This window comes from Silurus aristotelis (genome assembly GCF_946808225.1).
Source record: "Silurus aristotelis genome assembly, chromosome: 4".
NCBI classification, from domain to species: Eukaryota; Metazoa; Chordata; class Actinopteri; order Siluriformes; family Siluridae; genus Silurus; species Silurus aristotelis.
The window spans coordinates 12,368,723-12,382,179 of NC_139577.1; the positions used below are offsets into that span (position 1 = coordinate 12,368,723).

The following is a 13,457-nucleotide window of genomic DNA, read 5'->3' on the forward strand; positions in this document are numbered from 1 at the left end:
GGTGTCAAAAGGAGCCATGTGATATGAGCTATATGATATGAGAGGGGTTGGCTGCAGCAAGGGCTCACACATAACCTAGCAAACACCACGTCCTATTCATGCTTCAGAATACCAAGGGCTGGAAAAAATACTATGGGGCTAAGGAAAGTAAAATATTAGTTAAGGAAAAAAATGTATTACAAATTTAATTTCAAGACCCAGTGAGTATATATTTATTACTATGAGTTTAATGTTTTTCTATAGAATACAAAGTAATAGGAAATATTCCCAGAGAGAATACTACAAATTGATTTGAAGAATTATGCATCTGTTATATATTCTCAACTATTTATTTAAAGTTTCAGAAATATTTATTTTTGTCATCCTGAATATTCCTTTTATAATTTGAAGAATATTTATTCTTCCTATTAAAAGTCAAACAATTCTATAAAATCCTCAAGATTCCTTCATATACTTGTGAATATTCCTTTATATCATCCAAAATATTTCCAAATTCAGTCCTTAATGTAAAATCTTTAATATTCCTTTATTTAGTCTTTTATATTTATCTATAAATTAAATATCTGAAGTGTCTGAAATACATATAATACAAATAAAAAAACAATACAAAAGTATTCATACCCCTTAAATATTTTCACATTTTGTCATGTTATAACCACAAACTAAAATGTATTAAATGTATTTTATTGGGATTTTATGTGATAGACTAACTCAAAGTATCGCATAATTGGGAAGTGGAATGAAAATGATACATGGTATAAAAATCTGAAAAGTGCGGCATGCATATGAATTCAGCCCCCTCAACTCTGATACCCCTAAAAAAATCCAACTGCCTTCAAAAGTCACCTAATTGGTAATTAGAGTCTACCTGTGTGTACCTAAATCCCAGTATAATTACAGCTGTCCTGTGAAGGCCTCAGAGGTTTGTTAGAAAACATTAGCAGGCAAACTGCATCATAAAGACTAAAGAACAGATCAGACCGGTCAGGGACAAAGTTGTGGAGAAGTTTGAAGCAGGGTTAGGTTTAAAAAAAACATATCCCAAGCTTTAAACATCTCACGGAACACTGTGTCAATCCATCATCCGAAAATGTAAAGAGTATGACACAACTGCTAACCTTCCAAGACATGGCAGTCCACCTAAACTGACAGGTCAGGCAAGGAGAGCATTGATCCAAGAAGAAGCCAGAAGGCCCATGGTAACTCTGGAGGAGCTCCAGTGATCCACAGCTCAGGTGAGAGAGTCTGTCCACAGGACAACTATTACTCATGCACACCACCCATCTGTCTATTATGGAAGAGTGGCAAGAAGAAAGCCATTGTAAAAAAAAGAAAAAAAAAGAATAGGAAGTCCTGTTTGCAGTTTGCCACAACCCATGTATGGGACACAGCAAACGTGTGGAAGAAGATGTTGTGCTCAGAAGAGACCAAAGTGTAACTTTTTGGCACTACATGCAAAATGCTAACCTAACCTAACACTGCACATCAGCCTGAACACACCATCCCCACCATGAAACATGGTGGTGGCAGCATCATGCTGTGGGGATGCTTTTCTTCAGCAGGGACAGAGAAGCTGGCCAGAGTTGATGGGAATATGGATTGAGCTAAATACAGGGCAATCCTGGAAGAAAACCTATTAGAGGCTGCAAAAGACTTGAGACTGGTGCAGAGGTTCACCTTGCCCAACAGGACAACAGGACAAAGACTCTAAACAAACAGCCAGAGCCACAATGGAATAGTTGATATCAAAGCATATTCATGTAGAATGGCCCAGTCAAAGTCCAGACCTAAATCCTTTTGATAATCTTTGGAAGACTTAAAAATTGCTGTTCACAGAGGTTCTCCATCCAATCTGATTCAACTGGAGCTGTTTTGCAAAGAAGAATGGGCAAAAATTACAGTCTCTAGATGTGCAAAGCTGGTAAAGATATACTTGTGTACATATTTGTGTTGGTCTATCACATAAAATCCCAATATAATACATCTACGTTTGTGGTTATAACCAGAAGAATTTGGAAATATTTAAGGGGTATGAATACTTGCACTGTATTCCTCCATACAGTCTTCTATGCATTTATTAGACTCTGATCATTCCTGTATGCAGTCCTCTATATTCTTCTAGAGACTTCTTCTATATTGTTTTAATTATTCCTTTACAGGGTCCTCAATATTCATCCATAAAGTATTGGCATTTTTACATTAGGCCCACTTCTTTCCCGCCTCTGTCTACCTGTCACTTTGTCCCTCTGTAACCCTAGAGAACAACAGTGACCCCAAACGGCTAAAATGTGCATAACATGTAAACACCAGTGCTTTAAGGATAACAGCAAAGCTAATCTTTCTCTTTGAGCTCTGGTGCAACTGTTTGCCACTCCTGACACTATGGCAACCACAGTGATGAATCACAGAGTTCAACCAAAGCAACACTATGTTGTAGTTTCCACTCGTAAAGGCATCCTATTGTTACAGAGTTAGTAATCGCTGTTCTGTAATCACTCTTCACCACCTGCAACCAGTAAGGAGACATTATGTCTGCCCCGAGAGAATAGTAAGTGTTTGGAAAGGAAGAAATGACTCACACGGGCACAGGAGAGAAAAGACTCTGGAGGGTGATATCATTACTTTTGTTTTGAACTGCTATATTTTGGGGGATTCCTTTATTTACTTCCCTTTTACAAACAAAACTGACTCTACTAGCATGACTTGATGTGTTGTTAGGTAGTTTGTAATAAAGAAAATCTATCATGCCTCCTTATCACTTCGTAAATCTTTAATTCCAGGCCTCACCTTAGACCATAGTCAGGATCTTGGTTTATTAGCATCCTCTAAGCAGCTAAACTAATCTAAACTCAATAAAATAGGGACAGACATTCTACAACTGAACATTTTGGATTTGATATGCAGAGTCAGTAAGACCTTCTGCCTACTGCTACAGGTTCTCCTTTCAGAAACAAACATACACAGCTTCCTGGATCAAGACATTGTAACATCAAACAAGCCATGATTCTGCACTGAGGAGTATTCTAGTCGTTAGTTTGCTCAAGGACAAGCATGAAAAACATGTTTGCTGGCAGTGCTTGTAGAAAAACAATGTTTAATTCATCATTTTGTGAAAAGGGTGGTGCTAGAGACCAACAGCTAACAGCAAATAATCGTCCAACAAAACCAGTTTTGCAGCTCGGACTGTTTTGTCGTAAATAATGGAAACTCTTGGATAGTAAGCATGCTCTATAAGGGCATTTTAAAATCAATCTACAGTTCAACGGTCTAAATAAAAAAAACACTTTCGGCTCCAAGAACGAATACATTCATACACTGCTGTAGTTTGTTTAAACAACGTGACACGATATGCGCTTATAGTATTTGCAGATAATAGATATTCACCCTCAGCTAGAATTATCACACATACTTGACGTTGTCAGGGTACTGGCTGATGGTGAGGGTAAGTGTGTCGAGGGCGTGCTGGTAGTGTTTCTGAGCACTAAGCAGAAGCACCAGCAGATGTAAGGAGTGCAGATCATCGCTACGTAGCTTAAGAGCTAGCTGCAGAGGCTCCATCGCTGCTGACACCTTTTAGGGAGAAAAAAAAAAGACATTTCAAATGATGGTTCTTTTGCAGTTGAGCAAAGCCACTGCTGCATGTGTATGAAATGTTACTTGATACCACACTACTATACATATTGGTGTACTGTTGTGGGGAATGGCCCTTGCAACCTTATAATGGCTGGCCACACTGCACCAAAGCGCTGCCACAATAACCAGGATTGCATCATTCTGACTGTGTACCTGTTTGCACCAATGTGAAGTCTAAATGACCTCACTCTGCTACTACGCAGTAAAAATACAGCTACTAAATAGGCATAAAGCTGACCAGGAGATAAAAAATAGGAAAATTTAGCTGTTTTGCAACATCGTCTGACTGCATTGCACAGTACATATGATTGTTTCATATAAATTTTGTTTATGTTGTTGGTTTGTTTTACCGCCGTTTTAAATAATTGAAATGGAATTGAATAGTATTTATAGAAAAAAGTATTCAGACCCTTGATCTTTCCAACTGTTTATGGTTCTTCCCCAAACTGATACCACAAAGATGGAGGCACACAATTGTATGGAATGTCTTTGGATGTAGTAGAATAAAATTTTCCATACGTTTGAACTCAGAGATGCAAAACTGTTCCAGCATGACAATACCCCTGCACACAAAGTAAACCATGAGTGTATATGTATATAGGCCTCTTACTTCAACCCTAATAAACACCTCTGGGATGAATGTCAACCTGACTGCACCTCAGGCCTCCTCACCTCACCTACATCAGTACCTGGGTTTACTAGTGCATTGTAGCTGGATAAGCACAAATCTCCATAAGCACACTGTAAAAAGAATCTACTGGAACCTCATTTCAGAACAAAATAGGTTTTTATAACAGCAAATAGAGACTAAATGTGGAATGAGATGTTCAAAAAGCACAAATGAATCACATGGTTAGGTGTCTATAAACTTTTGTCCATAAAGTGTATACTACACTTCAATCCATGAAAAGATATGCCATTGTACACTGTCCAAAATGTGAAAAATATCATATTGTGAAAAGCTGTCTGTGGATAGAATGCCTGCCTCACCTGTCGCACTAAGGCTAACTGAAGAGCGAGGTAGAGGGCAATCTGAGCGTCCTGGGGGTCCAGTGAATGAGCACTGAGAATAAGAGTAAACACACACACACACACACACACACACACACACACACACACACACACACACACACACACACACACACACACAGTATCACATCAATGACGAGTATAAAGAAATAAGCAAAGAAGTATCACTCTAACTTATAACACCTACGTCTGCAGTGCCTGTAGTGCTCTTCTGTTGAACTCATCTCGTTCACCTTTCAGCATCGCTGCAAAATAAGTGGCAACATCTCCGTTAAGGCAACATTACCGTTAAGGAAAATGGGAGCAGGCACAGAAGTCGGCATTGAACAGATGAAAGGAAGTGAAATTCACTAAAGAGAGAAGGCACAGATTTACCATCTGAAGCTTGTAGACTATAACACAGTCCTACGGTCAGGTGTGCTCTGGCAAGAGACTCCTCAGCTCCTTCACCCAATGCAACTACACCTTTTGCAAGAGTCTCGGCTTCATCTAGCTACAAAGCACATAGAGACACATGGCTCTCATTCAGACACTTTAATCTTCAGTGATGTCAACATTGTAAAATGGAGATGCAGATTTCAGCTACATATCAAAGCAGGCTAACAACTCACACTCAGGATCTAGTCAAAGCACATACAAAGTGCTGGCTTAATCCACTATTTTCTATTTGTCCTTGGATGAATGTCTAAAATGTCAGTAGCAGAATTCTAGTTTTTGATCTGAAAGTCGTCTGGCAAGACGCATTAATTCACACACTTTGTTTAAAGTGGAGGTCTACTGCTACTGTTAAGCTTCTTATGTCTTGTTCTCTGCTCTGCACTGTGCTCTGTCTGCAGTTATGAACTAATCTCTTTATTATAAAACTCTCCTTTGTGGTGAGCTTGTGCTGGATACTGTACTAAAACCATTGTAATTGCATAGAACCATTATGTAGAGTTGTTTACATAAAGGGCATTCTGTAGAATGGGGAATTTACACAAGCACTGATTTGTTCTCTCTCTCTCTCTCTCTTTCTCTCTCTCTCTCTCTCTCTCTCTCTCTCTCTCTCTCTCTCTCTCTCTCTCTCTCTCTCTCTCTCTTTCTCTCTCTCGGTATGTGTGTAAGTATCTTACCCAGTGCAGCTGGTTAATGCACACTTTGGCTGCCAGCAGTGGTGGTATAGGGTCCTGAGGTTTCATCTTGGTGCACTCTTTAAGCACAGACACAGCACCTTCATTCTGTGACATAAAGTGACACACTATCTTATTGATCTGAAAAGAAACCTTCCCATTCATTCATGGGACTGGCCAATATGTTAGCTGAGTGATAAAATCAGGATATTGTAGCTTGGCTGATTTATCAGCGGTGGGGTGGTGGGGGTTGGGGGAATGATATATGGAGACCATATGGCTCTAATAAAGAGGAAAGTGACTTTTTTTAGTAATGAAACACAATTCATCTGTAGGGTGCAAATGCACTTTCTTTATTGCCTGTTGCAGTGCCAGGATTCAAACCTATGATGTCTTCTTAATAAGGAGAAACAGGAATGTGGTGCTGTTGATCAACCAGTCTGTTAAATAATAATCAAAAAAGATCTGGGTCTGAATGAGAGAATCAATATTCACTGTTTTCTCTGGAAAAATGTTTCATATATTTAGGGAGGTTTAAAGACCAAAACCAACATCTGACAACTTATTGTCATATTAATAGTACTGTAAATGAACAGTACTGGAAGGATGATTTTTCGAAAGAACATTGCCTTAGTTGTTGTATCGAAAGTGCTCACATGTAAATCCTTTGGTGTTTTTTAAGGCTGTGGCATAATTTATAGCAGAAACAATCGATGATTTAAATGATCATACTCATCAGACTACTTAGCGATCCATTATACACTGTGGATGTGTCGCATTACTATATGCGAAGTGGTAAAAATCGGTATCATTTTTATATCGACACAAACATAAAATGCATGTATATTGTGAGCTTTTTGTTTAGTCTAAAAGGTAGTCTAACTTCAGACAGGAAATTACCTGTTTAAAGTGGGATTAAAGGACCCATACTATTGAAAACAAAATATTTCCCTGCTTTACAATAATAATAGTTTGATGTACAGTATAAACACGACCTACTGTTCCCCTTCAAGTTAGGCTTCAAGGACAGAACATTATAAATTGCTTAAAAATCACCACCTTAAATAGAATTACGTATGCCTGACAAGTTAACCCAGAACACCTTGGTCCCCAGTGTGTTATTGCAGAACTATAGGCACACAGGATCTGAGGGTAAACGGCTAAACATGATGTGCCGTTCCTGGTGGCTGGGAACCAAATGTATCTTTGCATAACTTTCCAGGCATCAGAAAGGAGTGGCTGAAATTTCAGTTTTTCCGACATCCATCAGGCTTAAGCCACTTTAAGAGTGTCGTTAAAGCTATAGGAAATCTAATTTAATTTAACAAATCATCTACTTATAATAAGTACAATATAATTTTTGAGTTTTGAGAAATCTCCAGCATGCAGAATATACCTGTGTGTTCTTAATTAAATGAATTGGCCTAGTTTTAGATCTTACCTTTCCACAGGCCATGAGAGACAAACCCAGCTGGTACCAGAGATGATACTCATTAAAGGAAAACTTCATAGCCCGCTCCAAACACTGATACAGACACAGACATACATGTGTACAATTATGCATATACATTATGATGTCTGTATACGCATATTCAGACTATTATGCATATACATTATGTTGATAATTAACATAGTACCCTTAATTACAGGGTTCCTTACTGATAAAAAAAGGAAGAAAGAAATACAAACATTACAGTACAATATATTTGAACAATTCTAGAAATTCAGTCAAATTACTTGATTCTTTGTTTTTTTGTTCCGTATCATTTTGGCCAAAGGTTTTTATCTGTTATTCCCACATTCCAATTTAAACTTCCTTATTTGGATCTTTAACCAAACAATTATGCAATAAAAAAACACATTAATGATATGAGTGGACGAAGGTGTGACAATGCTAATGATATAAATTATTTGTTTCATATGGTCACAAAAGAATTTATGGTATTTTTAATGACTTAGGGGTTCCACAGGGCTGCATGTGAAGCGATATACAGTAAGCAGTGAACAAACAGTAAGTTAGTAAACAAACACTGCATGACGGGATGATTAGAAATGCCTAGACAATTTGTGTTAGGATAAGATTCTTTATCTGTATTCCTGAATTCACCTGTGAGGGCTGGAATGCACCTGGTCTACAACGAACACAGCCTAAGGAAAAGGGCGGAAAGATTAAGAGTAGAGAGAATAGGAAGAGCACAATCTGGCACACAAGAAAAAGCAAATAAAGGAAGTCACACTAGCATTAAAATTAACCCTGAAAATCAAGACTCTAGCACACTTCTTGTGTCCATAGGTATCTACTAAACGGTCATCCCTGAGCTGTGAGATTGTTTATTGTACCTCAGAAAGCATGGCATATTGCCCTCTTCTGGCCATGCCGATGCTAAGCAGGTCATACACAGTGGAGGCATCATGGATGCTTGCCTCACGTGCCTCCTTGTGCTCTGGGGTGCGGCTGATCACTGCCTCACCGCTGGCCTACATAAGTAGGACAGACAGCACATTTAGTCCAACAGTAACTAGTAAAGATGTATGTTAATATATTTTATAAAATAATATCTCGAGATCAGCAAAGGAAGCACAGGCTCTGGGCTGGCCAGATGTGTTTGCAAACTTTGTAGGCTTTAATATTTGAGTACAGAAATATGATCCAAGATAAATAAACTTTTTCTTAAGGTGACAATTATAACGGTTAAGTTAAGGTGAGTAGGCGAATGTTATCGGTGTGCTGTCACATGGTCCTTCTATCCTACATCATAAATGTTGACAAGCACACAAGTTTTTTTTATTTGATATCAGATACTGTTCTTTACTACTAAACAGGGATTTTTATCTGTCTCTTGCAAATGAAATAAACATAAAAATAAAGAAGTTGGATAAGTAATAGAGTGCAACACAAAGGAGTGGGACAGAGAGAAGAGTGTGAAAATGTCCCTCACCATTGACTCTGTGATGAGCAGCAGGAGCACAGCCTCCTCCACCACGTCCTGTGGACAGAACACTCTGCAGGCCGGAAACAGGAAGAAGACGTCATGCAATTGTGTGTGTGTGTGTGTGTGTGTGTGTGTGTGTGTGTGTGTGTGTGTGTGTGTGTGTGTGTGTGTGTGTGTGTGTGTGTGTGTGTGGTTGCATGTTTCAGTCTGTAATAGAGAAGTGCTCCGTTGGTCATGGAAAACTCTCAGGTGTCTTTCACACAGTGCCTATTGTTTCTCAGACTGCCTCTATGCCATTCTGGAGGCTTTAAAGTTTTTTTTCCTTTCAGCATCCTTTCTGCATGCTTTGTCTATAAGCATCTACATTCTGTCTAAAAATATCTTACCTGTTCCCACCAATATCCTGTTTAGCTACAGATCAGCAGCTAAAATATTGTAAATTAGAATCAAAGAACCTCCTCAACAAGGAGAATTCTATTCCTGTATTTACTATGCTATATATATTTTTCAGGTTCTCTCACCTTGAATTTTCTGCTCACAAAAAAATGGTTACAGTACCACATGTCTCCAAACAGTATGTCTGACTTATTCGCATATTCAAAACAGCTGGTTAGAGGTCAAAAAAAGATTTGGTTTGTATTCAAATATCCATTTTGTAGGCAATACTTTCTATACAATCAGTTCCCTTCCACAAGTATTAGAACAGCAAGGTCAATTCTTTTGTTTTTGCTATACGCTAAACACGTAAAAAGATTAAGTATGAGACAAAATATGATTATGAGACAATAGACCATAATATCCTTTTATATATTCATCTAGAAGTGGTAAACAACTTACAACATGCCAGCTATAATGGCAGGCCAGAACTGTAAATGAGCAAAGGTATTGGAGCAAAAAAATTAAGTAAATTGAATTAAACAAAATATATGTTTAAATAACTCTTACTTAAAATCACTGCTTCCTTTCTGATGTTTTTCTGTTTTTCTTGAACTTTACTGCATCTTATTTTAGCTGTTGTTTGTTTTCAGTCTCCACATTATGAGGTAAAATTCAGCTCAATTGGCTGTTTCAATTGAGTTTCTTTTGAAAGCTCCTACAAAGTTTCTATCATCAACTGGTGCGGTACTGGTGTTTTCCTTTGCCAGTCAATTTAATGTCTGGCTTTTCGTATTTTATGACCGGTGAAGTGAATAACACTGATTATCTCTTCATCATGGCGTCTGTTAGTCGGTTATATTGGGTGAAGATTTTGTCCGTAAAGTTGATGTGTTAGAAGCAGGAAAAATGGGCAAGCGTAAGGATTTGAGGGAGTTTGACAAGGGCCAAATTATGATGTCTAGACCAGCGGTCCCCAACCTTTTTTGCACCACAGACCGGTTTAATGTCAGACATTATTTTCATGGACCGGCCTTTAAGGTGTGGGGTATAAATGCAAAAAAATAAAATGATACGACCAGCATAAAAACTGGTATTTTCTAAATATAATAATAAACGTGAATCCACTGTGTTGTTTTTTGTTCATTTTGCTAGCTTGGGGGTTTGAATTTAGCGGTAATGTATTATGTGTTAGTGGCCCGAGCCCCTTTAAGAAGGTAGTGGATGGATGTAAGACATGTGACCGAGGCCAAGCATCTTCACATTTTCCAAAATAAAACATATTTCAGAATCACTAATAAATCAAACGGAAATAATGTTAGTAATGTATTCTTTCTCTGCGGCCCGGTATCAGTTGGGGACCACTGGTCTAGACGACTGGGTCAGAGCATCTACAAAACTGCAGCTGTTGTGGGGTGTTTCCCAGTGTGCAGTGGTCAGTATATATTAAAAGTGGTTCAAGGAAGGAGCAGTGGTGAACTGGTGACAGGGTGATGGCCGGCCAAGACTCACTGATGCACGTGGGGAGTGAAGGCTGGTCCGTGTTGTCCGATCCAACAAACAAGCTCCTGTAGCTCAAATTGCTGAAGTTAATGCTGTTGATGCTCAATGGGTCAAAACTGTTTTGGCAGCAAAAGGGGACCAACAAAATACTAGGCATGTGGTCATAATGTTATTCCCGATCGGTGTATACGTAAAAAAGTGTGTAAGAGTCTCACCCCTCTGTGTTGTAGTACTGTGGTGGTCTGGAGGAAGGATAGATGGCATCTTTTGGGTGTGTGGCTCCTTCCTTGTGCAGCCATGTAGGGGGTGGAGGTGACAACGGCCCCCAGTAGCTTTCCTCACTGACTGAACTCAACAACACTTCAGCGAGCTTCCTTGCTACTGTCTGCACAATAACAACAGTGTTGTGTGAGAAATGGAAAATAGCCCAAGTAAAAATAACATGTTTTGTGGGAAAATGTTTTGTGTTTTCTATTGTTGAGCATGCTGCCTGATCAAATACATCTCACCTTACGAAAATTCTGAGACCCGTGGCTGTCCACCACCCTCAAGACCTGACGCAACTGGTTAGTCCCCTGAACCAAATGACTAACGGACAAACACACACACACACACAAAATGACAGAAGGGGGGATTTATAGTAGGCTAAATGGAACACTGCTCTTGTGAGTCAAGACGGGAAGACAAGAATAGCAATGATGACGATGAAAGCAATAAATGAATCACATTCAAGGTACTGATAAGCAGATGAATGCAGAACAGGCTAAACTCCCCCTGGTGTCTAACTGAAGTATGGACAGCATGTTCAACTGACCCTACACTATCAATAGGGAGCCACTGACCTCTAGTGGACATTAAGTAAAATATCTTATCTAGCTCCAACTTAGACGTATGACTCATTCGCACATTAAAAGCACATTTTACTATAATTTATATATACATATTTATTGCATTTAGCACATTTTCATGATTAAGAACTGCTTTTAATTTTTTTATTTTAGTAATAAAGTTCCTACGTTGTTACGTTTGCTTGTTTTTTATATACAGTATCCTTTTTTTTTTTTAGCTATCAGGTAATTAATCGGTTATCGGCAAGTACTATCCAACCTAGCTATCAGTAAAATCCTCTATTGCTGCTCAACAAAGGATGAGAACTCAAACACAGACAGTGCTGCAATATGTAATTATGTCTAACTTACTATAAGTCCAAGTTTCTATGATTTATAATTTAATTTTATTGAATAACTGCAACTTAGATTTGACATTATAAAAAGTCTGAATTGAAACTTTTGACTTAAGTTTGCATGTCTCACTCATACTGTTACATGCCGAATAAGGTTTTATTGACATTCCGTGTATACATGTGTATTCTCCCGGGTCACATGACAGTATGCAGAATAGTCATTAAGACTGCATAAAGTTCAAAAGTCATAACAGAGCAAAACAATAAATACACAGAACATGGGCTGTAAACTATTTTATAGTATAGCAGCAATAATAATAAAAAAAAAAGGTATTATAACCTTTAGATTTGAGATTAACACAAACAAAATGATGAGTACAGAACATACAATTGCACAGACACACAAACACAAACACACTCTCACCCTTTCTGTAGCAAGCAAAGATATGCGCTCTGAAGGGCAGCCTGCAGGAAGTAACCTGGGTCCACCTCTGCTGGACAAGCTGATCCACCGCTTTTGGCTGCCTTGTTAGTCGCTGAGCAAACAGCCTGTTTAAGCAGCAAAACGCTTGGAGAGTTAAACAACAGGAGCATTCTATTGCACAACTGTTATAACTGTTATCTTCTCTGAAGGAAGTCTAAAAGAATTAAAACGTAACTGTTAGGGCAACAGATACAGTGAGGAAAATAAGTATTTGAACACCCTGCTATTTTGCAAGTTCTCCCACTTAGAAATCATGGAGGGGTCTGAAATTGTCATCGTAGGTGCATGTCCACTGTGAGAGACATAATCTAAAAAAAAAAATCCAGAAATCACAATATATGATTTTTTTAACCATTTATTTGTATGATACAGCTGCAAATAAGTATTTGAACACCTGTCTATCAGCTAGAATTCTGACCCTCAAAGACCTGTTAGTCTGTCTTTAAAATGTCCACCTCCACTACATTTATTATCCTAAATTAGATGCACCTGTTTGAGGTCGTTAGCTGCATAAAGACACCTGTCCACCCCATACAATCAGTAAGAATCCAACTACTAACATGACCAAGACCAAAGAGCTGTCCAAAGACACTAGAGACAAAATTGTACACCTCCACAAGGCTGGAAAGGGCTACTGGGAAATTGCCAAGCAGCTTGGTGAAAAAAGGTCCACTGTTGGAGCAATCATTAGAAAATGGAAGAAGCTAAACATGACTGTCAATCTCCCTCGGACTGGGGCTCCATGCAAGATCTCACCTCATGGGGTCTCAATGATCCTAAGGAAGGTGAGAAATCAGCCCAGAACTACACGGGAGGAGCTGGTCAATGACCTGAAAAGAGCTGGGACCACCGTTTCCAAGGTTACTGTTGGTAATACACTAAGACGTCATGGTTTGAAATCATGCATGGCACGGAAGGTTCCCCTGCTTAAACCAGCACATGTCCAGGCACGTCTTAAGTTTGCGAATGACCTTTTGGATGAACCAGAGGAGTCATGGGAGGAAGTCATGTGGTCTATTTATTTGTATGATACAGCTGCAAATAAGTATTTGAACACCTGAGAAAGTCAATGTTGATATTTGGTACAGTAGCCTTTGTTTGCAATTACAGAGGTCAAACGTTTCCTGTAGTTTTTCACCAGGTTTGCACACACAGCAGGAGGGATTTTGGCCACTCCTCCACACAGATCTTCTCTAGATCAGTCAGGT

General features: G+C 38.8%; 1 protein-coding gene across 2 annotated transcripts in view; it reads right to left on the reverse strand.

Annotated features, from left to right (window-relative positions):
- Nucleotides 1–13,457, reverse strand: part of ttc7a (tetratricopeptide repeat domain 7A) — a 36,293-nt gene that overhangs the window by 11,184 nt on the left and 11,652 nt on the right. For both annotated transcript variants that reach the window (XM_083539929.1, XM_083539930.1), the window contains exons 5-15: nt 12,190–12,314; nt 11,092–11,170; nt 10,798–10,967; nt 8,711–8,774; nt 8,112–8,249; nt 7,213–7,296; nt 5,775–5,879; nt 5,038–5,155; nt 4,850–4,907; nt 4,624–4,696; nt 3,410–3,570 (exon numbers count right to left, since the gene is read on the reverse strand). In XM_083539929.1, coding sequence (XP_083396055.1) covers nt 3,410–3,570; nt 4,624–4,696; nt 4,850–4,907; nt 5,038–5,155; nt 5,775–5,879; nt 7,213–7,296; nt 8,112–8,249; nt 8,711–8,774; nt 10,798–10,967; nt 11,092–11,170; nt 12,190–12,314 — 1,175 coding nt within the window. The remainder of the gene's footprint in view (nt 1–3,409; nt 3,571–4,623; nt 4,697–4,849; nt 4,908–5,037; nt 5,156–5,774; nt 5,880–7,212; nt 7,297–8,111; nt 8,250–8,710; nt 8,775–10,797; nt 10,968–11,091; nt 11,171–12,189; nt 12,315–13,457) is intronic.